The sequence below is a fragment of the Lepisma saccharinum genome, chromosome 1 (assembly GCF_977018435.1).
Source record: "Lepisma saccharinum chromosome 1, izLepSacc3.1, whole genome shotgun sequence".
NCBI lineage: Eukaryota > Metazoa > Arthropoda > Insecta > Zygentoma > Lepismatidae > Lepisma > Lepisma saccharinum.
This window is the reverse complement of record NC_139229.1, coordinates 21991613-22015838: the sequence shown is the minus strand read 5'-3', so window position 1 is coordinate 22015838 and position 24226 is coordinate 21991613. Positions and strand designations below refer to the sequence as shown.

Below are 24226 nucleotides of genomic sequence, written 5' to 3'. Positions count from 1 at the left end.
AAGTCTGAGTTATTGCCTGTATACCTCAGGAAGAAGAATCTTTGGAATTTATGTGCTGTCAATTATGAACCACCGCGAAGGTCTTTCCACCCATCTGCATGTGGACTGAGGCCATTGTCGAACTTCCTCCTGTGGCATGGCGAGCATGCACAAAGACATTGAATTTTCATTTGTCATAGGATGTCTATTCGTTTTAGGCTTCCAGAGGGCAAGAAACCACTGTTCTTCACTGGTGCATGTCTATGTAGGAGGCGCCATCTTTAAAATGACAAAAATGGTGTTCCGAAGCTTACTTGATCAGTGTTGCAGTCTTGAGGCCATTTTGTAAATAACAGTTGATACATCATGCAAATTTGAGCTGTTTACATTCTATCCTGGAATTTTTGTCAGACGTTTAAGATTTCAGTTGACTCTTCCTCATAGATTTATGGAAATGTATGTTATTAAAGATCTATAAGGTTATAATTAGTCTGTGCTTGCATGCAACATACATATAGCATACAACAATTCTATGACGCACATTGTAGGTGACCATGAATTGGATCATTCATTAAATGTGATCCAGAGGTTAGCGGAACAATCGTTTCCCAATAATGAAAGCCTAGATCTTGACAGAATTGAATCTCCAATTTCAACTTGTTCTCCAAATCTCATAACCAGGAGTAAATCTAGAGTAAGGCAAGTAGTAGTAGGCGAACAGACAGCCCCACTTGATCTCTTTACGGCTAAGCGCATAGGGTGCTGTTTCGCACAAGGAACGCATTTATTTAACTTCCATCAAATTGCATGCAAATATTGTGAAAAAAGAAGATATAACATTCTAGGTTAAGTGTCCGCCACATGTTGCAGTTATAAGTTGATACTTAAGCTAGATAAAGCTTATTAAAAATATCATTAATGAATATACTTCAATTTCTATGGCGAATGAAAACTCATGCTCTTCAACTTAAGTTTTCACAAGTTTCATTTGTTTTTATTACCAAACTGTATACTACTTTCTGGATGTGCCTCGTATTAGAAGCGTAATTTGTGAACCAATGTGAGAATATAACAATACATCTCCTATTTCCAAGCTCAATGTTTAAATGTAGACTTTAATTTTTAAACATTAAAATATGCAGCCATGTTAAAAATGTAAACTTTGAAATATGCAAATCAGTTAAAGTATGCAGTTTTTCCAGTTAATCAATTTAAGAAATGTAGTCATTGTATGCATTCTTTTGATTTCATGTATGTGCGAAGGAATACCACAGCATAATATGTTTTCTACTTCCAGGCCACCACCTGTGGTTGAAATTGTTAGAAGGAGGGACCGTGCTACCTCACCACCCATAGTATATAAGGAAAAGTATATTGTAAGTACTTCTGTATTTTATGGTGTACTGTCCTGGTACTGAGCATGATGAATAGTTGAATCAGTCTCACCGTGGACGGTTCCTAAGTATGGGCTTCGGTTTACTTTGGCAGTGTTTCACAATTTTGTCTAGTAAGCATTCTTCCTCTTCGTTAAGATACATGAAGAGGAGCAGGAAAGCAACACATACAATGAAAGAAGAAAATATACTGTAATAATAATAATTCAGTGAAGAGTCATAGTGGTCTAGAGAGTAGGGTATCTGACTGCCGCATGGGAGATCTGGGTTCGATTCCTGGGATGGGGGATCTAAGGTCAGAATTTTTCCAACCTTGTCCCCACATAAATGGCTCTGGGGCTCATCCAGCCTCAAATCAATGGGTACCAGGGGGCAACCTGGGGGAGTAAAGGTGATCGGAGTGTGGTGTTGATCACATTACCTCCAAAATGGCAGAGATGAAGAATGTGTGGGGCCCTACCTCCACATCCCCTGAATGTGCCTTCATGACATGCTGCTATATGCACTGGGAACTTTACTTTACGCGTATCTTAATATTTCAGTGCTAAGATCTGTTGTAGTTTTCTTTCATTGATTAGATGACGATATTTATGCAAATAATTGGAACTTAATGTTCGTAATGAAGTATAATTTAATATGTGTATCTGAGTTGATGAGAGTGGACTCATAATTTAACTAATCTGTTTCAACAATGTGGAAAGCATATATTTGATTTATTTCAAATCTTGAGCATAGTTGTAAAAATCATACATTGAGTATAGGATTAAGGGCATATCAATTTGATGAAATTACCAATCATTTTACTGATCTAATATATCCATAAATAGCCTATAGGTAACATTCTGAATTTTGTGACCTAGTTACGAATATTAGTAAAGGGAATATTTGCAATTTTATCTCAAAATGGTAGAATTTCAGTGTGTGTGTGTAAATTCTAAAATAAACAATGCTTTTTGATCGGGTTTGATTTGTATTTTCTATTTATATTATTTAATGCTTTTTTTCTGAAGTTGAAAATCTCTCCAAGTTTGCAGTAGCTGAGAATAAGTGCTCATTATTGCGCTAGTTATGTAACAAAATATCAAGTACACTGCTCTAGACCTTTAGGTATTTTCTAGTCTGCGTTTGTGGCATTCCAACATTACGTGTGTGACATTTCACACATAAAATGTAAGGTTCTAGACATGAGATTGGATTAAAATATTCATAATGAACTGATTTCATAGATTTGTGAAGTACTTTGTGGTGCCTACTATCAAATGGAAAAGAACTTGAGTATGATGCCATAGCCTGAATGCATGAAAAGTGTTCAAGAAAATGTGTTACCTGTTTGACGCTTTAAAAATATAGCAAAGTTTGACTTCATTTGTCTGTCAAGCATATGCTACACACACTAGTATTTTTTGTTGGTGGAAATATGCAGATTATATGCATTCGCAAACATTTAAACCTTAATGCAATTAAAAACAATAATAAAAATGCTTTATTTTATTATTTACATGGGGTAGGATCACTTTTCGTGGAATGCCGCATTTGCTGTTTAGTTTTTTATTAAATATTAGGGATGGGACAGATTAATCGGTACTCTATCAATATCACCTGATGTAGGCATATCGGTGCATAAGTTTATCACTAAGATGACCGATTACACTGGGGAACAAAATGGAACTATTCTTTTGGCACATGAGGGAAAATACCTGATCCTAATAGAACTTTTCACACTGAATTCAAATATGTAAGTAGTTTTTCTCCATCACCCACAGTTTTTTTGTGACACCCAGGTTAAGTGTGAACATTTTTTATTTACTTTTTTCATATATATTTGGTATGGTCAATAAATAACTGGCTTAATGCCGTGAAAAAGCAAAATAAAGTGGCAGAGCGATGAAACTTACGGGATATGTAGGCCAGGCTGGGGTACACCACATGTCTGCGAGACGAGTTCCAGACCACGTCGCTAGGTGGCAGGTCTGGCAGGGAAGGGAGGTTGTGTATGTGCAATTTACCTCCAAGGTGCCAGTCAGTCATTCAGTGAGGTGAGTCATGGCGTTCACAGTGTCAGGTGCCTCAACAACGCAGGGGAGTATGCCATTACAGATGAGTCCATTTCTGCTGTTGATGACCTCATACTGGAGTGTCGGGGGATTAGTCTGAACCAAATTGCAACCGAACTCGGCATTAGTCATGGTACAGCATATACTATTGTTCATGAACACCTTTTGCTGTCAAAAACTGTATCACGGATCGCTGAACCTCCTTTGTGGCACCTGACACTATGAACGCCATGACTCACCTCACTGAATGACTGACTGGCACCTTGGAGGCAAATTGCACATATACAACCTCCTTTCCCTGCCAGTGCTGCCACCTAGCGGCATGGTCTGGAACTCGTCTTGCAGACATTGGCGTATCCCAGCCTGGCCTACATATCCCGTACGTTTCATTACTCTGTCACTTTATTTTGCTATTTCACGACATTAATCTGGTTATTTGTTGACCGTACCAAATACATGACACATAACACTATTCAACTTACCTAAAATGTGAGAGTTGTTGATTTTCTTCTATATTTCGCATCTGGAAAATCCCTCTTCAGCATCCAACAGTAATCAACAAGCATTCTTACACTCCATTGTCCCTGGTACTTCTGTTCTATGACAGAGATGTCTTGGTGGAAATGCTCCCCGTGTTTGTCGGGGAAGAAATCCAGGTGAGAGTCCAAGAAATGTATTTTGAGGGACATATTACACCCCATATTTTGGTATGGCTGTAGTAAGAGTTCACCCACAATTTCATGGTAGTTCGGAGCTTTACAATTTCCTAAAAAGTTTTGCACAACGCTTTTAAATTATTTCCATTCTGCTTTTCAACTTTGTTTAACAGACCGTCGAATTTTTTATCCTTTAACAAAGCTCTAATTTGGGGACCCACAAAAATTCCTTTCTTGATTTTAGTGTCACTAACAAGAGGAAATTTTTCCTTCAACTAATGAAACCCAGCACCATTTTTGTTCATCGCCTTAATGAAGTTTTTGAAAAGCCCTAACTTGATATAAAGTGGAGGAAGAAGAATCATATCAGTGTTGACTAGTGAGGAATGTACAACATTTTTCTGTTCAGGTGTATTCTTGTTTTCTTGATGTAGTGATTATTCTTGTCCCTGCTGTCCTATTCGCACAAGAAACAGCAAAAGTTAGTATAGTCGAGCTGCAAACCCTTTAACAAGGCAAATTACTTTCAAATTGCAACATATGATCCAGCAATACTTGTCATACTGAATTTTTTCTAACAGCATTTTCATATGTTTGCTTCATGTTAGCTGTATATGCTAAAGGCACAGAAGGAAATGTGTTCCCATTGTGCAAGAGGACAGCCTTCAAACTAGTTTTTGAGGAATCAATGAACAGTCTCCACTCTGTTGTTTCATGTTCATCAAGTAAATCCATCACAGCACCAGGGTTGCTACGCGAGTGGAAAACCGGGAAAAGTCAGGGAATTTGGTTGGTCAGGGAATAGTCAGGGAATTTTGCATATTTTCTGGAATTTCCACGCATTTTGGAGTTGCAGTAGAACCAGTTACAAAATGAACGAACGGTTCATTTCCACTTCCGAATTCGGTTCTTGCCATTCCAGTCCCCCCAAAAGATTCAGTTCAGAAACTTGTTCCTCTCATCATTATGACTTTTAGTCTGTTATGTACAAAATTATGGTTCCTTCACATTTCGATTCTATATTTATTCACTCTCGGATCTAGGTTCTTGGATCCGTTCATTTTGCGACTCGTTTTTGTGAACCTGTTCAAGACCGGAATTTGGAGAGAGGCGTGAGATTTTTCTTTAGAGAACAACCTAGTCAAGATGAAACCTACGCACCAGCCATCCTCAGAATTTCTTGCGGAAAAAATGTTGCTTTAGCTTTGTGTGTGGTGAGGAAATTTTTTTTCTTCAAGAACACACTCGTTCTCTTTTAATATGTGAAGCGGAGCAGGTTGGTGTTCGGACAGTTCATTGGTTTTGAATCTGCAATAAAGCTTGAAGAGCAGAATTTCATGTAACTGGCTGTGTTGACGTCACACTGGACGGGTGTGGATGCCAAGTAAAAACAAGGGACTCACTACTTCGTTCCCCACGTGAACCCGTTCTGTGAATTTGACTCCTTCGTTTGCGACCCATTCAGAAGCAACCTGATCAACTAGTTCATTTCCTCGTTGTCGTAGTTTTTACATTGCAGAGATGTGTTACACTCGAGAAATTAGTGAATTTATGCAGTATCAGTGACGTCATTATTCGAATATGCACATGTTTTGCGCATGTAGAACGAATTTATTTTTTAAAAACTGGTGCGAAATAGAGGAATTAAACGTACGCTGGTCACACATCGTTGTTAGGTTATGAATGTTTGTTTGATGCCGATAGTAATTTTACGTATTTTTTGTGTGTAGAATGAAATTATGCTGAAAAGTGGTGAAAATGGGCCCAAGTTCCTTTTGTTTTATTACGATTTCATCATTCTACAAATGCAACTTTTACATGGTTCGATTTCGATTTATGTCTGTTAACACATACTGCAGAGTTTTAGCGATTACTTAAGATTTTGTCAATATATGCTTTTGTGGTTAGGTTAGGAATGTCAGGTTTGGTTGTCTTAGAATTAAAATAGACCCTGAATGCACTCTACTAAGGTTCCGATTTATTTCTCCATTCATTCTCACTAGTTTACGATACTTACTGTCGCTTGTCAACCGGAGAATACCTTGTCCGTGGGAAGCGTGTATGATATGATTGCGTAAGGTCATTATGAAGTTTTCTTTTCAACATAAATAACTTTTTTCGGATCCAAATAGTGCTCATTATTTTAAGGAAGGTTCAAATTTCGTATCACAATGATTGCCAAAATTCTATGATAATTAGTCTTCCTGCAAGGAAAATTTGAAAAAAAAAAAAATCATAAAACATTCAGAACTGTTACCACGTAATATGTACTATTATTATCAATAAATTAAAAAATATAATCATTAAACTTATTGCATTTTCTAAATGTAAATGACCTAATTTTCTGTTGTTTCTCATTTGTATTGATATAATTGAGGTTGTATGCAGGTTACATTGTAAAGCTTTGATATATGCCACATTTTTTTATTAATTTTTTTACACCACCTTAATTGTAATGACTTAGTGAAAATGGGGAAGTACAATAGTTATTTATTTTTTCATTGAATAGCATTATATTAATCACTTGGTAAATTTTCAGCTAATAAGTGTATATTCATATTCAAAATAATTAACGTGCTTGCATATTTAATTGAAAAACATGAGGTTCAAAAGCAAAAATCATGACGAGAAACATGTTTGGAAAAATTTCATTTCTGGCCTGGAAAACCTGGAAAAGTCAGGGAATTTCATAAGCAAAAAATCGTAGCTACCCTGCAGCACAAATATTATTACAATACACTAAATCGTTTCCTTTGGAATAAAAATCTTCAAACTCTTCCTGGTGGTTATGAAAGAAACACACTTTGGTATCTTTCTGAAGAAGATTCCATCCTTTCAGTCTAGATCCCAAAAGTTCGGCTTGTTTCTTTCCCAATTTCAAATCCCGAAAAAGGTAGTGTAATTCACCTTGTGTTAACAGATGAGGTTCACAGGAAGAGGCTTCGAAAGTATAATGATCTTGCTTGTCATTTTGAACTTCGGTAGCTGCCTCATGTTCCCATTCATCTTCTACAGAAAGATGTGTAGGAGATGTGGTACAGGTAAGTCCTCACTGTGAGGTACTGGCCTCATAGCAGATGGTAAATTTGGATACTTTATTGTGTATTTGGATTTACTACTTCTTCCTTTTACCTTTGTAATACAGAAGTAACAGTTCGATGTATGATCTCTTGGTTCACACCACTCAATGGGTTTGGCAAAGCTCATGTGCCGAGAACCCTTAAGCCACTGTCAGACGTTTCACACAGGTCGAACAGCAGATATGAGGTGCCCAGTTCTTATCTTGATCCCCCATTTCACAACCAAAATATAGTTCATAACATTATTTAACCAGTGGAGTCAAACTTTGTTGTTGATCTTTAAATCTCCACACACATAAGAGAAGTTATCTGGATGATTTACACACTTTCTTGCATATTTACTCACTATCGAACATAACACACTTAAACATTAGCTGTAAATCACTAGACGAAACAAAATTCAACCTCACTAAGTACATACATACTGAATGTCCGTGCAATAGTGACACAATTATGAAGCATAACTCATATGACTCTGCAGGCTGTCTGGCACCATGTCAAGATGCAGCGCCACATGAAATATCCTGCGCATTCACTGCCTGTTGCTAAGCACATACAACAAGGACATACCTGTGAGGGGAAAGGGGTCTCGTAGGGCTACAGTCCCCCCCCCCCCCCGAAACGAAATTAATCGCAGCCCATTATTATTTAAAATTTTCCACTCAAGGCACATCAAATACGAGGTTTGCCCCCAACACACGCAATGTGATTCAGCCTCCCCCCACAAAATAAAATCATACCTGCATCATTGTGCATTTGTAAATATTAAATTGTTTGTCCCCACCTTCTCTTCCAAATCATTTAAGACATTGTTTTACATATATACATATATATGTACATATATATCACAGAAAAATACATAATATTCCAAGAAAGCAATACAGAAGGTTGTTCGCTTTATATCCGTCCATTTTTGACGGGTACTCACCTTAAGAGATACCGTGCCGCCACCACCGATCATGTTCTATTGGACCCCCAGCATTGTGGACTATCGCCCGGCATCGCAGTTTCCATTGCAGCAAGCTCCGGCGCAGGACAGGCATGGGAATTCTGTCCCACTCCTCCCTTCAAGCTTTCCATAGACCATCCATGTGCACAGGTGGTGATGTTGAAGACGTCGTTTCAACAGTCCAAATGCGCAAAAATCCATTGGACTGGCATCTGGGCTTTTCACAGGAATGTCTTCAAACGAATGACACGAATTCCTAATTCCTCTGCCATTTCCTGATAAAAACGTAGTGATGTTCTGGCAGTATGACTCGAAGCCTTGTCCATATGGATCATCACCTGGTTCGCTTCCATTCCATACAATTGTGGGATGTCTCTCCGATAGATAGGTGTCAGAATGGAGTCTTGGAAGTATCTGGCATTCACCTTCACGTTTTTGTCCACCTTGCGTATCATCAACTTACCCTCATATCCGAATCCCGTCACAACCATAAAGCCATGAGAGAAACTTTCCCTGCACTGACGAACAAAGTTGCTGTGCCCCTTGCCATCAATGTCATGGTATGTGATCGCCCGAATGTGACCACCAGCAGTGAGATGGACATATGATTCATCCATTGTGACAACTTTCTTCCATTTGGAACCTGCCAGGTGCCAGGTACTTTTCATACAGTTTCCTGCAGTTCGTCTTACGTTCGGCAATGTGACGCGGTAGAAGGTGGTGTACACGGGCCTTCTGCACACACTTCAACCTGAGGCGCTTGCAAATTGTTTTGTTCACAGTTGACGGTGCGAGATGAAATCTGGGGGGCCATATCACATTGAGTCGGGGGATTTTCTTGGCACGCCAATCAACGGATCTCCTTCGCACTACGGGTGACACTTTGCTTGCAGCCCTTCTCCTTGTGGTTTTCGTGGTTGAATGTTTCGCAAGAAGAGCCTGTTGTGTGTAACGGGCTACAATAGCTGAGTCCATACTTGAATTCAGTGTTAAAAGTTACATTAGAAACACATTTATACATTTCATGTGCCAAAAACCATGTTCCCTAGTATTATTATACTGATCCAATTCTGGCATTTTGTTATAATTTCTGCAGATAATATCCATTCCCTACTTTTTAAGAAAGTAGATATCTAAATATGCAAATTCTTTTGCATTGTAGTAACCTGGAAATACACATTTGAAGGGTTCAGGTGTAAAACATGGTAAGTGACATTTTGGTCATTTTAGAGTTACAAAGTAAAATGTGCCATCCTTCAAATTTTGAGTGGAATTGCCATGCCACACAATTTGGATTGGACTCAATGAAGCTTTCTGAAATTGGTAAACACAACACAGAAACAATTATGTACAGTATAGTGTCTAATAACCTTTTTTATTCATGAATTCAGAAATGACCAAAATGTCACTTACCATGTTTTGCACCCGAGCCCTTCATTTATTAAGGAAGTAAATCAATCATTCCGCTTCTTCAAGGACCATTTAGAATTTTGTATCAGATTGGTAGAATATCAGTTATTAGTATCGGTAAATTTTATGTCAGTATTTTATCGGTATTGGCCAACATCTCATATCGGCCAATCCCTAGATTTTTTATTAAATAAAATTAGATCACCATAATGTACAAGAGTAAGCATAATGACAACTCATATATATTTTTTTTGCAGCAAACTTCTACTCAAGTTGATAATGCAGTGAACACTGTTCCAATAGTGCAGCAACAGCAACAGCCACCAGTGCAGATCATTGTTCTTAAGGATGAGTCTGTTGCACGGAAATCATTTTCAGCTCCTCAGGATCATGTCTCTCAAGTGCCCCCTGTTCCGATTGTGAAATACAGTAGTGCCTCATGCAGAGGTAGGTGCGCTAGGTGCAAATGATGCTTTAAGAATAAGAAAAAGATTAACCTTTCAACTGGCAAGTGGAATTTTGCATTTTTTTTTTTTTTGTGGGAGGCTGGAGCTATTTTGATGGTGTGTACAAATATTTCTAGGGCTAGGATTTTTATGACTTAACATTTTTTTTTGTTAAGGCAGGGGTTCCCAAACTTTTTCGTTTCACGGTGCCCTTAGTGTTTCAAGATTTTTTCTGCGGCACCCAAGTTAGAAAGTAGGCCTATCTATCACTTGCAGCACTCAGTTAGTGTGGTTAGATTGCTTGCCTTAAGTTAAAAAAATAAACACATTTCAAATTGAGAAACAAATTTACACATAAAAAGTACTAAATAAGCACACACATTGGAATAAGTGTCATTTCAGTGAAAATATTAGAACATTTCGCGGTGCCCCTGAAAGCCAGCCACAGCACCAGGGTGCCATGGTGCACACTTTGGGAACCACTGTGTTAAGGTGATGTGTTCCCTAAATATATAGAAATTCATAAATCAAGGGCATATTTTGGGCATATTTGTCGATTTCTGCATGATAGAGCATATTTTGATAGATTTTCGGTCATATTCAGCATATTTTTGCTTTTTCAAGGAATATACAGCCATTTTCGAAGTGGATTTATTCTTACTCCCTGTTCACTCAAGTTGTTGATTTTTTTTACAATTATACGTCCCAGTTTATTCCCTGAAAAATGGTGAAAACCAGTCTCCTTTTCTAATAAAATGAAATTGGAAAATGGACCCAAAATACGTAACTCTAAGCAAATACGAGGGTGAATCAAATATGAACGAGCCTTGATTGGCTAAGCGTCGGAATGGGTAGCAGGGTGTGATAGGGCATGTGCGGCCGGTTGGTGGGGCTGTCATGAGTCAGGAACCAGAACAGCCGGTGTGTCGCATGCTTCGTTTAGTAGCTCTCATGATGAGTGAGCAGTGTGTGCCAGTGTCTGTTGCGCAACCCATAATCATCAAGTTCCTCACCCTGGAAAACGTCAAACCGGCCGAAATTTACCATAGACTGCAGGCCCAGTTTGGGAATGGTACCCTCTCGTGGGCAAAAGTGAAGGTGTTGTGTAAGGAATTCCAGCAAAGCTGTGAACGTGTTGCAAATGAAGTGCACCCCCGTCGTCCTCGCACCAGTGTGACGAATGACAACATGGCTCGTGTTCGTGAGCTTGTCGAACAGGATCGCCAACTCACTGTGAAGCAAATTGCAGCAGAACTTGGTGTGAGCTATGGAAGTGTCCAATCAATCATCACATAGCACTTGGGCTTCTGCAAAATCACAGCTCGGTGTGTTCCCAAGCTGCTGAATGTTGCTCAATTGCTCGCCAGCTTCACACTCGTTTTGACGTGGAAGGGGAAGCATTTTTGCATCACATCGTTACCTGTGACGAGACATGGGTGCATCATTACACCCCAGCATCCAAGGGTGCCAGCATAGAGTGGAGGAGGAAAGGTGAAGGAAACCCCGTGAAGGCCAAAGTTCGGTTGTCTGCAGGGAAGGTGTTGGCCACGGTGTTTTGGGACTGGAGGGGGATCCTACTGGTGGATTTCTTACACGAACGTTGGACCATCAACGCACCCTACTACTGCGACCTCCTGGATCAAGTTAAGGTGCAGTATTGGCGGAAACGACGAGGCTGTCCCATCTGCCAGGTCTTGTTCCTCCACGACAATGCCAGACCCCATACAGCAGGTGTTACGTGGCAGAAACTGGTGGAAATGCACTGGGAACCGTTTCAGCATCCACCGTACAGCCCAGACCTTTCACCATGTGATTTTCACCTGTTCGGACCCCTCAAAGAAGCACTTGGGGGCGAGCGATTTGCGACCAACGATCAGGTGGAAACCTTTGTGCGCAACTGGTTGGCTACCCGCCCAGCTTCATTCTACGAGAACAGCATCAAGAACCTACCACAACGTTGGGAAAAATGTATCACTAAGGGTGGAGACTGTGTAGAAAAATAGGATGTGGCAATGTCTCTGTTTCCTTCAATAAATTTTGTTTTTCTGCACAAGGTTCGTTCATATTTGATTCACCCTCGTATTTGCTTATCGTTGAATTTCTTCGAAATGTTGATCACTGTTTATTTTCTGCAAAATTATGATAACTACCTTCCTCCCCTATTGCAATGCAGTGCACAATATGGACTTTACCACAAAACTTCTGTGCAAGCATAAAGTGAACTAAAAATAGTATGTGAAAATATCTCAGCATATGTTAAATATTGATGTTTGAAACAGTTCAGTTGTAAGGTCATATTTTTCAAATTATAATGCATGTTTTTTCAAAAATTTTAGGTCATAAGAGTTATTTTGTATATTTTGGTAATTTGTAGGTCATAATAATCCTACTCACATGGCCTGTATAATAACACTTTTCAGTTGCTTTTAAAACTTAACTTTGTTACATACTCAATAGGAGCAAATAATGTAATAGTTTGCCAAAGAGATTGCACCAGGCATGCAAGATTAAGAATTGGCATAATATATGTGAATAACTTTATAAATAAGAACAAAACAAATCGGAAAGATGAAAAACAATAGAATATAAACTTTATAAATAAGAACAAAACAGTTTTTCTTGTATGTACGCATTGCTTGCATTATAGAATTATTTTCTTGTAGTTTACGGTTATTACAAGCATAAGAAAAACAGTTTTTCTTTGTGACGTTTCAGGAGAACACACGCTCCTTTCATCAGACATTTATTTTCATTTTGACTAAAGATACAGTTATAACAATGGTTAGTAATTTTTAAACAAAAAGAATCCGTTATATAATGGACGTTGTCAATGTTACATTGTTGTAATATAGCAACTTAACTGTGAAAAAAAGCAGTCTGTTGTATTTTTATTTGAGATTTTTTAAATTATGAATCCCAAATATCATCAGGTAATTCAAATTCATCATTGTTTTCACACAGTCTCTTGATGTTTTCTGTTACATTAAATTTCAAAGATGGTGGCTTACTCCATTTGTGAAAAAGAAAACTCCAAACATCAAGAGACTGTGTGAAAACAATGATGAATTTGAATTACCTGATGATATTTGGGATTCATAATTTAAAAAATCTCAAATAAAAATACAACAGACTGCTTTTTTTCACAGTTAAGTTGCTATATTACAACAATGTAACATTGACAACGTCCATTATATAACGGATTCTTTTTGTTTAAAAATTACTAACCATTGTTATAACTGTATCTTTAGTCAAAATGAAAATAAATGTCTGATGAAAGGAGCGTGTGTTCTCCTGAAACGTCACAAAGAAAAACTGTTTTTCTTATGCTTGTAATAACCGTAAACTACAAGAAAATAAGAACAAAACAAATCGGAAATATGAAAAACAATAGAATATATTATAAGAAGACAAAAAATAAATATAAAAGAAATAAATTAATATATATATTTGATAAATCAAATCAGTGATCATATGTAAGTTAATACGAAAATTAAAGAAGTCGAAGCACTGATACAAGTTTGTGTCTTTGAACAGATATTGCATCTGTCTGATTGATTTACCATTCACATAGCGGAAATTTTGTTTACATCAGTGGTGGCACGTTCCAGTCGACGCCCCACAGCACTTTTGGTTGCGCGTTTCAACCGTAGCACCTACTTGGATGCACGTGTCAGTTGTTTGGCACCAAGTATACACCCTGTTGTACCCAGTTAGTGTTGGCGCGTTCCAATCACAGCCGCAAGGGAGGATATTAGTATAATTCCCAAAGCTTAAAGGATAAAGGAATTCATTAAATCGTCAAAAACATAAATAAATGGAAATCCAGGGGGAAGTTCACAAAGAAGACAAGAAGGAAGTCCAGATCCAGAACGTCCATTAAGAAGGAAGTCAAGATCCAGAACATCCATTAAGAGGGAAGCCCAAATAGAAGAATATACAAATTGAAGAAAAGAAATAATAAAAAACATATTGAGATGAAAATTGCCTGTGTATGAAAATTACAGAAGAATGTAGCTTATCATGTAAATATTCTTATTCCATGTATCCTGTGTTCAAATAATATATACATATGTTGAAACGTCTGCATTGGAAGTCATCCTGTCTGGTTTCGTTGTCTACAAAGAACCCTACCCTGAAGATATTCTAGCTGAGGTTTAAGATTAAGATTTATGCACCTTGTACCAAATAGAGATAGCAATTTCTATACCATCTTTGAGATAACTCACAAACCAAGATGGCACAGACTTTCCAGAATGCTAGGAAAACTCATGCACACATTTGTTTTTGAAGAAGCTGTGTATAAGTTGTATATTAATCTGATACACGCGGCCTGATTAATCTGATACACACGGCCTGCAACAGGAGACACCCTGAGAATCAGTTTGATGCGCATGGCAGGTAACTTGTTAAGGGGAAGTAGGTGTGAATTTCAGCTACACCAATACCATTGAACTATGCCCAAGGCAATACTGCTTTGAACTGATGCCGACACACTTTCCAAAAAGTTGTTCAGAATATTGGTTAATATTAACCCAGCTTACCCAAGGGGGAGGGCTGTCAGGCCCACCCCCTCTAGTTTTCAATTTTTCAACTCTAAAAATTTTTAGACAAAATTAAAAATAAATTACATTGTTTCCTAAGGTTTTTCCAAAATTTCTGTATTACTTTTGTTCTTAAGAAAATAAAAGTAACGTACGTAGGAGACAAAACTCACTTGGTGGGCGAACCAGCCACTCCCTTTGTTATTGGACCCACTCATGCCATTGACAGTGTAAAATTGGTTGGTAATGATGATAATTTTTGTAATTATTACAATTATTATATAACTGCATCTATGTAAAACAAAGTGGCCGCAGTGGCTCAGTCGGTAATGCGTCTGACTACCATGCTAAAGGTCCCGGGTTCGATCCCCGGCCGGTTCAAATCCGGGAACTTTTCTAACGATGGAAGCGGCCCCGGCGCCCACCCAGCGTCGAATAACATGGGTACCTGGGGGAAACCCTGGGGGGTAAAGGTGGTCAGGGGCGTGATGCTGATCACATCACCCCCACTCACGACCGGATCAAGAAAGTGTGGGGCGTTACCCCCACACCCCTATACGCCTTCATGGCGTTGTGCGAAGCACAGGGAGGCACTTTACCTTTTTTTTTAATGTAAAACAAAAAAGCATTGACGAAAAATTAATATGTTTTTTGAGAGTTTTAGTGGTTGATAAAATATGTATGTGCCACTCATTCAATAATTGGTTATTAATTATGGTAATTTTTGTAATTAATGGTGCCACCCAGGGGGGGTATTGGCAGCCAGAGCCTAGTGCTGATCACATCACATCACCTCCAAAGTGGACGAGATCAAAAATGTGGGGCTCTACTCCCACATCCTCTAAATGTTCCACGGTGCTATATGCATGGGGAACTTTACCTTTGCCTTAATTTTGGTAAGTGTTATAATTAATAAATAACCAAACTTATATAAACAAGGAAGCAGTGATTCAATAACAAAATGATGAAAAACAGGGTGGGCCTGTGCCCCCCCCCCCCCAAGGTAAGTAAGTTTGTTGTACGGCAAGGGTAAGCTAGGGGTAATATATAAGTTTTCTACTGAAATTGTATGCATCAATTTAAAAAAAAAAAGCTTTGCTTCAAAATTCTCAAAGAATTCCATTGGAATATTAAAAGAACTTTAACCTTATAATTTGGCACATGGAGGAGATTAGTATGCAGACATTTAAGAGTAAATGCAAGCTTGACCAGGACTTGAACCTGGGTCTGACATATTCCAGCCTTTGTTCCTGCTGCAAGTTCTTCTTCCCTGCGGTTAGTCTCTTTACCTATTGTTTCAGACATTACCCAAAATTCTAGAAATCCCTATTTTTCTCAATATTATAGGATATCTGTTATGAGTACATTGCTCTCCAAACTTACTTCTTCATAATTTGTAATTAAAATCCAAGTCTTGTGTAGATAACACTGGAAAGATAAGTGGAAGCATGTAAAATACATGTAGTGCACAGTGGAACCCCCATTTTATATTCCGCGGTTTTACACTTTCCCGCATTATAAAGTCAATCTTCATGATCCCAACATAGCAAAATATTGTTACATTTTCCTGCATTTGGTGTGTAAGGGGTGACTCTTCCATGTAGTACACCCAAATGTCAACCTCACTTCCACGTAGCACACCCTGGACTGCATTTTGCAGGCTAACGAGGCTCTGGTGTCTGGACTCACAGCCAGTATAATCCTCTGTGGGGCTGTGTGTGTGTTCTCCTGTGTTTTATCGTTACGTGTGATGATTACCCCTTTACAGCCTCAGCTTTTATCGTAAGTAAGAATGTTTTAGTCCTCCTACATTACAGTTATGTTACTTGTTATATTTTAGTTAAGGTGGACCCCGTATAATGTGACAGATGCAAAATAGTGCTGGTCCCCTGAAAAACTTAAAATCGAGGTACCACTGTACTTGGTGAATATTTTGGCAATGTGTAGTGAAAGATTGTATTTATTTATCTTCACAGATCAGCTGGAAGCAGAACTTAAGAGGACAGGTTCTGCTTACCAACCAAGTTTCTTTGAAGACCAGGCAAACAGAAGGGAAGCAGGTGAGTTCATTTTTGGTTGCGGAGATAATGTATTGGCATGATAATGCCTAAAGAATGTTCCTGTGTTTTTGTTATGCTATATTAGCAATTGTTAGGTCAAGGTTATTGTCTTGTAAATAAATGTTTTTGACACAAATACACAAATTTCTATTAGGGACACACATTTCTATAGTTTGGATGCTGTGCATGATATACAAGGTATGTACTGAAAGTAATGAGCCAAGTGATATTTCTCAATGTCAGAAAACACTATTTTTATTCTACCTATGGTAGTATATAATTTGGACCTTGTTGTTACTTTTACACATAACATCCAGATCGGTCAACACATTTGTGCCACCATAACTGGAGCTGGAAAATGCCACTCTTATAGAAGTCTGTTTCAGCACGACGTAACAACCGGTGAAACATCCTTTACCTCGTCATCGTTGTCAGACTTGGTACCTCAAATGCTGTTTGTTCTTCACCTGGGCAAACAAGTGAAAGTTGGATGGGGCTAGGTCTGGGATGTATCGAGGGTGGGGCATTAGCTCCCAGCACATCTTTTCAATTTTCTGTACTATGCACCCAGCTTTATGGGGATGGGCATTGTCATGTTGCAAAATTACATTGTGCTTTTGATGACCAATAGCCTTTAGATGTCCTGCATAGCACTGTGTCCAATGTTCAGATAATGTGCAATTTCTCGTACAGTTATTGTCCTGGCACTTTGGATAAGCTCGTGAATCTGGTACGTGTTGTTGCGCGTGGAATCAGTTTTCAGTCTGCCACTACAAGGCTTATCAACAATGTCTCTGTTAGCATCTCTAAAATGTTTCACCCACCTTTTCATTGTACTGTAACCCATGCAGACATTTCCATAGAAGTTCTGTAAAGCTGACGAATTTCTGCAGCTCCAATATTTTCACTAACAAGAAATTCCATGACAGCACATTGGCGAATTGAACCGATGCCATTTTTCTCCTACTGACAGCACTGACAGCAAAATTTTGCATGCGCCAGCATGTGGTTCATGCAGTGAACAACAGATGGCTGTACCTGCCATACTTGTGGTTTCAATCGAAATGGTCAAAGCCCGAGAGTAATCGAACAAGGCTCACGACTTTCAGCACATGCCTTGTACTATTACAGTTTGTTTCTTAAAATGTCCCAAACTTTAAAATCTCTCTCAAGTGGTGGAGTATTGTACGTATAATAAACTTTACAACTTATTAAAAACCGATACAGAAAGCTATGCGGTAGTGTTGCAGTATGCAGATATAAAAAATATAACAATTAATCACATTGGATCACACATGAAAATATATTTTTTTTATGTTCATTGGTCTCTTTTTCATATGTAATGAACTCATATACATAATTTGATATGTATTTTCTTTTTGTGCATTATCTATGTTCCAATATAACTACAATGGCTGTTCAAAAAGAAACCAATCTTTTATAAAATTGAGAAAATTGTAATATTCACCAGCTATTTGGACCTTACTCCTTTCACTGTGCACACACTGCTCCGACTGTTTCTTCCAGTCTTGGAATGCCTCCTGGAATTCCAGGTTTGGAATGGCCTGCAGGTCCCGTAGCGAAATCTCCTTGATCTCTTTTATTGTCTGGAATCTGTGACCTTTGAGGGTTGATTTAAACTTGGAAAAGAGGAAAAAGTCTGCTGGTGCCAAATCGGGGAAGTAGGCTGGGTGTGGGACAACAAACGCTTTGCTAAAAACTCCCAGACAATGAGTGAGGAATCAGCAGGTGCATTATCACGATGAACCATCCAGGACTTGTTCTTCCGCATCTGTGGCCTATTGCGCTACACCTTTTCTTGTAATCAATGCATGATGTTAAAGTAGAATGCTGCATTCATTGTGGAACTCAAAATAGACAATCCCCTGCCAGTCGAAGAACACGATCAACATCTCTTTAATATGGGATCTACTCATTCATCATCCTTGATGGAGGTTCGACCCGATCTGAAATGTCTTACTATTCGTAACACTGTGCTCAACCGAAACATTCCTCGGCATAGGCTTCATGCAACATGTCGTATGTCTCTTTGAAAGTTTTCTGCAATTTCACACAGAATTTCACACAAACTTGCTGCTCTTCCAGTTCCTTCATGGTAGGGTAACTGAAAATCGCCATAGGCACCCAACGCGATCTATTGTGTTACTGTGGTTTGCAACATCTTTGAAAATATAGCATTTTTATAACTACGGACACCATTAGGTACCACAACAGTTGGTTCTCTTCAACAAATTTATATACCGTACAAACTTTACAAAAGGAGTTTGGTTTCTTTATGAACAGGCATTGTATTTCTCATGTATGCAGGTATCTGTGTGTGTTGTTTGTTTGTTCCAAACATGAATTAATGATAAGTTCATACTCATTTTTTGCTCACATACATCATGCACATAATGAAGTAGAGTGTTACTTACTGTTCCTTGGATTATAATGTAGGAAACATAATATCCAACAATGTAAAATTGGGTTGTAAATTTACATTTTGTTTACCTTAATAAAGTAAATATTTCAGGTAGTAAATTGAGTAGAATATTTCTGAACTTTCTCCTTGTCTCCTTTCAGGTCCACGTCCTAGAAACTCCTTCAATTATCACATTTCACAGGTATTTATTATTTACTTTTAATTTTAATTATGAGCATGTTCTACGAGAACAAATAATAATTTATTTATTTTATTTTGAAAGTCTGTCCGAGACTATATTGATGATTATGTACCAAAAGCTGAAACTTATTCTCCGAAATCCAGTTCAGTATCAAAAAATTAAATGTTAGAACTAATGTACATGAAAATTGTAACCTTTTTAGAGTTTGAAAGCAAAGGAAACATACTTAAATGTAGTAATTCTTCTTGAAGTTACAGCTTGTTTTGTTACTCTTACACTAACACTTTTATTTCAGTACAAATAAAACAAGCAGAAAAAAGTTTTGGTAGCGATTTCAGCTTTATGTATGAAGCTTTCATCAGGCTAATTGATTATACAATGACTTGTTTGAATGAATGAATTGTTGGTTTAAGTTCACTTTAATCACAGATGGGCTAAGGACTGGATTTACAGTTTAAAGTGGGATCTGAACCACTGTGCAATGTGTCTCCAATGGGTATCGAACCTTGGGTCTTAGGTCTCTCTTGATTATAAAGTGATGATGTTTCCACTACAGCACTGAGGAGGCCCACAATGACTTATGACAAAGCTTTTCAAAATAGCTGTTTAAACTGACAAATTTAAAGGGCAGGGGAACAGTTTCCACCAGGCTCTTCCATCCAAGTCAGTTTTGCCAACTTAACCATTTTGGAGCCAGATCTGGCTCTTTTGTACACTCGTTTGGTTGTGAACTGAGGAACCTGCCACAATATGTTGCCATCATTGGCTCTGGCTCACATAGACCAATTTAATGCCATGAGTATGTGAAATTTTGCACATGACGTGATATTGTTATATTGACTACGTCACCCCACCCTCTGTTATCTACCCAGCTACTTTTTTATAGTACCATGGCGTACTGTTCCCAGTGGCACAGTGGTTGCATCATTGCCTTGTAATCAAGGGGTCCCGGGGTCAATACCAGGTGGAGGCCCATAGTGGTTCAGATCCCACTTTAAACTGTAGGTCCAGTCCTGATTAGCCTTACTGTGCATAAAGTGAACTTAAAAAAATTCAAATAGACATAATATTGGGTCATTCCACATGAAATCACCCAATTGAAATCAAAAATATGCTTCCTAGTTATGGATTTGCTTGCAATTTTTATTACTGTTAGATACTTGGTCCAATATGACAAATGTGTAATATTAGACTTGTCCAACAAATATGTTAAAAGTTACAAATTTTTGAAAATTTGAAGATTTTCAGAGATTTGGTGGACGAACAAACTCAGCATGTGACATAAAACATGTCATATCTCGGAAACTATGTGGAGTATTGTGATGATTTAAGTATTGGTGAAGAGGAGGAGGCCAGTCCTAACAGAAAATAACTGTGTTACCAGTCTTACCTGCTCAGAAAGTAGAAAAATATTTAACCTTTAGCCGCCTGACGGTCGATATTTCGACTGCCACATGTCAATCCCTTAACGTGGGATGGTCGATATTTCAACCAGCAGTATGCAGCAGCAATTAGCGTGCAATTTCTCACTACACACGATATTTCAATTCTGTCTTTTTTTATCTTTATTATACTTACGAAGGTATGATGTACTCGAATTACAAAACAATACATCCATTCTTACTACTATTAACAGGTGAAGTTTGAAAAAGTTCTTTGTTTCCCTTTTGTTACTGCCTTATTACTATGGGATAGATTTCTAAAAGTGTCTATAACTTGTATACTGCTTCACCTTTCTGAAAAAAAAATTCTACAAACTATATGTGTTTTATCTAAAAAAAATATAGCTCTGATATTATATTACTTCCCTACTAAGAAATCCGGAACTTCGATTCTTGTTCAAAATTGAAAATCAATTTTAGCCTTAAATTTCATCCATTTTCATTAGAGATTGTAAAAAGAGGCACAGAATATAAAATAAAGCTTCAAATGTACTGAAAACAGTGTTGATTACCACAGCTTTCTATCATTTTTCTTAGCTGAGTTATCATAATTATCACAACTGTCTGTAAATTCCAAAAATACCCGAATTCATGAAACAAAAAATGGACACCATTTTTAAACAAAGTTAAGTTATAGAAAAATAATGCCTGCTTTGAACTACCCTTTCATAGGAGCTAGCACAACAAAAATATTGAAAATTTTAAAAATGGTCAAGCAACGAGTGCCAGACCATTCGATATGGACTGACCCATATGCATTCTGGACAAACAAACTCTGGTCTTAGTACAATTTCTGTGAACTAAAAGTGGATAATCATCATAGTAATGCTTTTCCCACTTATTCAACATTTCTAACATTATTATGTGAACTCATATTAGTGGTAATTTGTGAGTGTTTTAGGGTCATTTGTCAAAAATATAGCTGTATGCCAGTGGAAACATTGGTTCATACACCCAATACTGAAACCTGTGATATTTTTACCATGAAAAATATTACCTTTCTGATTTTTTAATATTATGTTTGACATGTATTGATTATGCTGTGTAACAATTTTCATTGTGGTAAAACCTGGAACTCCCCATCAAACAATTACCCAAATTGCTTTCTTTAAAGATTTTTCTACTTTCTGAACAGGTAAGAGTGGGTAACACAGTTATTTTCTGTTAGGACTGTCCTAAGAGGAACAAAGACAGAAAGGAAAAGTAAGCATAAGCCATAATAAAATAGATAATTTTACCATTGTGATTTTGTGTGGTATAATGTGCATGTCTCAACTTTATATTCTATTCATGTTACGGAACTTTAGATGCTATAAATTATTTATGCACACATGCACTGTGCTTACGTATCCACATACCAGTTTATTGTTTTCGATTAATTTTATTGGCCACATCCACATGGGAACTTATAGTCATTATAGATGCATGTGAATATGAAAGCATGATTCATATGTATATATATGTGTATAAAATAAGAAACAACTTAAATTTTAGTGCTTATCATGGTTGTGATTCTACGAATGTACTTTAGACAACTGACCAGCTACCCGATCCAAAACCTCGGAAGGAGGTATACCAGAAGGATCTTCTGAGGCAGATCGAGGAGAGGAAAAGAGTAGAGGCTGAAAAGAAGAGGCAGGAAGCTCAGGAGGAGGAGTTGTTTATGAAGCGAGTAGTGGAGCAGCAGGAGAAGATGCAACGGGAATTTGAAGAAGAGCAAGAAAATAAAAAGTGGAAGGAGGAAGAAGTAAGATGATTTTAAGTATTGCTGATTTTGTGTGTTGTTTCTTTGAACACGTCTAATGATTTACCTCATAAGCATTATATGTACAGGGTGAGGCAAGTCAGTTTACAGAGGAGAACAAATACGTACATAGAAACATACACATGATTAATATGTAATGGTTACAGGTACGGTACATGTTCAATATGCACACCATCTGCTTGAATGCAAGCTTCGATTCGATGCTCTCAGTTGCTTAAGACGTCTGCTAGTGTGGTGGGGGTGATTTGGGAGATGGTGGTGGTCCAGGTTCTTAATTTTCTTAACGTAAATCATGGCCTTTATGTGTCTCTACAAGTAAAACAACTCCCACCCTCTTGTATTTCAATAGCATGTCAGTAAACGCAACAAATGAATACATATGATATCACCTATGTAACCTGACTTTTGCTTCACCCTGTAGATTGGCAGTTAAAACTGAATCATCCAAAGTGAAGGGGTTTCATTCTTAGCAGGGGTGCATTTCAATGCTTCAGATTCAACTTTGCACTCTAGTTGCAATCCTGATTAAGCACTAATGAAACAAATTTTGTTGGACAGTTCAAATTGAGAATTCATCACCAGAGTCTTAAATACATTACTTTCCACCCATGCTTCAAATCGTTAAATTCTAATCACTATTTAAAGATGCTGACAGCAGGCTTCTTTTCCCAGAATGTCAGGTCAAAAAGTTTCTCACAATTTTTGGTTGTGTCCAAAATCACAGATGGGCTAATTAGGACTGTGCCTCCACTTTGAAGTGGGACCTGCACATCTGAAAGCATCAAAAATCTAAGTTTGTGGTTCCAATACATAGAGATTTCTGTAACATTGGTACCTAATCAGGTAAGTAAAATGGTTATAGCAGGGCTACCAAAATTATGGCCTGCTGGCCACCTCTGGCCCACCTGAATACTTACATAAACATGTAAGTATATTTTGAGTCTTTATTCTCAGTGTAAATATAATGTAATGTGGGGGGCTCTGACAAATTGCTCAATTAGTAGCTTGGCCCTATGTATAAAAAAAGTTTGGGTGACCCTGGTTACAGTATTTAGAGTGGAATGTACCAGGTATCCAAACAAGTTCATGCCATTTTTGCAGTGAGAAATAAGGACACTGTAATTTCTGGCAAATTTGTTTTATTCAGCAAAATAAGCTCCTTCAGCTTCAATTACATGTTCCCAACGAGATACAAGCTTATAAATACTGTGTTTGTAAAAGTTCTTGTCCCTAGAAGCAAAAAATTGTCCTATGACCTGCGTGACATGATCTCGGTTTCGGAACTGTTGCTCACGCAAATGGTTATCCATGGCCAAAAACAAGTGAAAATCGGATGGGGCAATGTCTGTCGCTTTCGCCGTATGAGGTCTAGCGTTGTCTTGAAGAAGGATCACTCCTTTCCTGTTGACTAGTGCTGGCTGCTTCGGACACAATGCAGCTGCAACCCTTTGCAACTGGGACGAGTACACCTCGGATGTGATGGTTTTGCCATGCTCTAGCAATTCAAAGTACACAACACCAGCGCTGGTCCACCAAACACAAAGCAGTACCTTCTGTTGATGAATCTTTTCTTTGGGGGTCAATGCAACAGAACCAGGGAACGACCAATGATGTTTTCTTTTGCGGTTACTGTATAACACCCATTTCTCATCACATGTTAATATCTGGTCCAGGAATGGGGCTTTCTTGTGGCGTGACAGCAATGATGCGCAAATGGTGAGCCGCTGGCGTTTGTTTTCCTCAGACAAAACGTGAGGAACCCACTTACTGAGCTTCCAAGTCTTCCCAAGGTTGTGCAGATGCAATCGAATGGTCTCCTCCGACAC

At 38.1% G+C, this 24226-nt stretch overlaps 1 protein-coding gene across 3 annotated transcripts in view; it reads left to right on the top strand.

Moving 5' to 3' along the window:
- The window catches only part of LOC145993653 (uncharacterized), a 59098-nt gene that overhangs the window by 13332 nt on the left and 21540 nt on the right, over positions 1 to 24226 (top strand). For all 3 annotated transcript variants that reach the window (XM_083129459.1, XM_083129457.1, XM_083129458.1), the window contains exons 6-10: positions 1277 to 1355; positions 9780 to 9969; positions 16486 to 16569; positions 19153 to 19193; positions 22167 to 22382. In XM_083129459.1, the coding sequence (XP_082985585.1) occupies positions 1277 to 1355; positions 9780 to 9969; positions 16486 to 16569; positions 19153 to 19193; positions 22167 to 22382 (610 nt within the window). The remainder of the gene's footprint in view (positions 1 to 1276; positions 1356 to 9779; positions 9970 to 16485; positions 16570 to 19152; positions 19194 to 22166; positions 22383 to 24226) is intronic.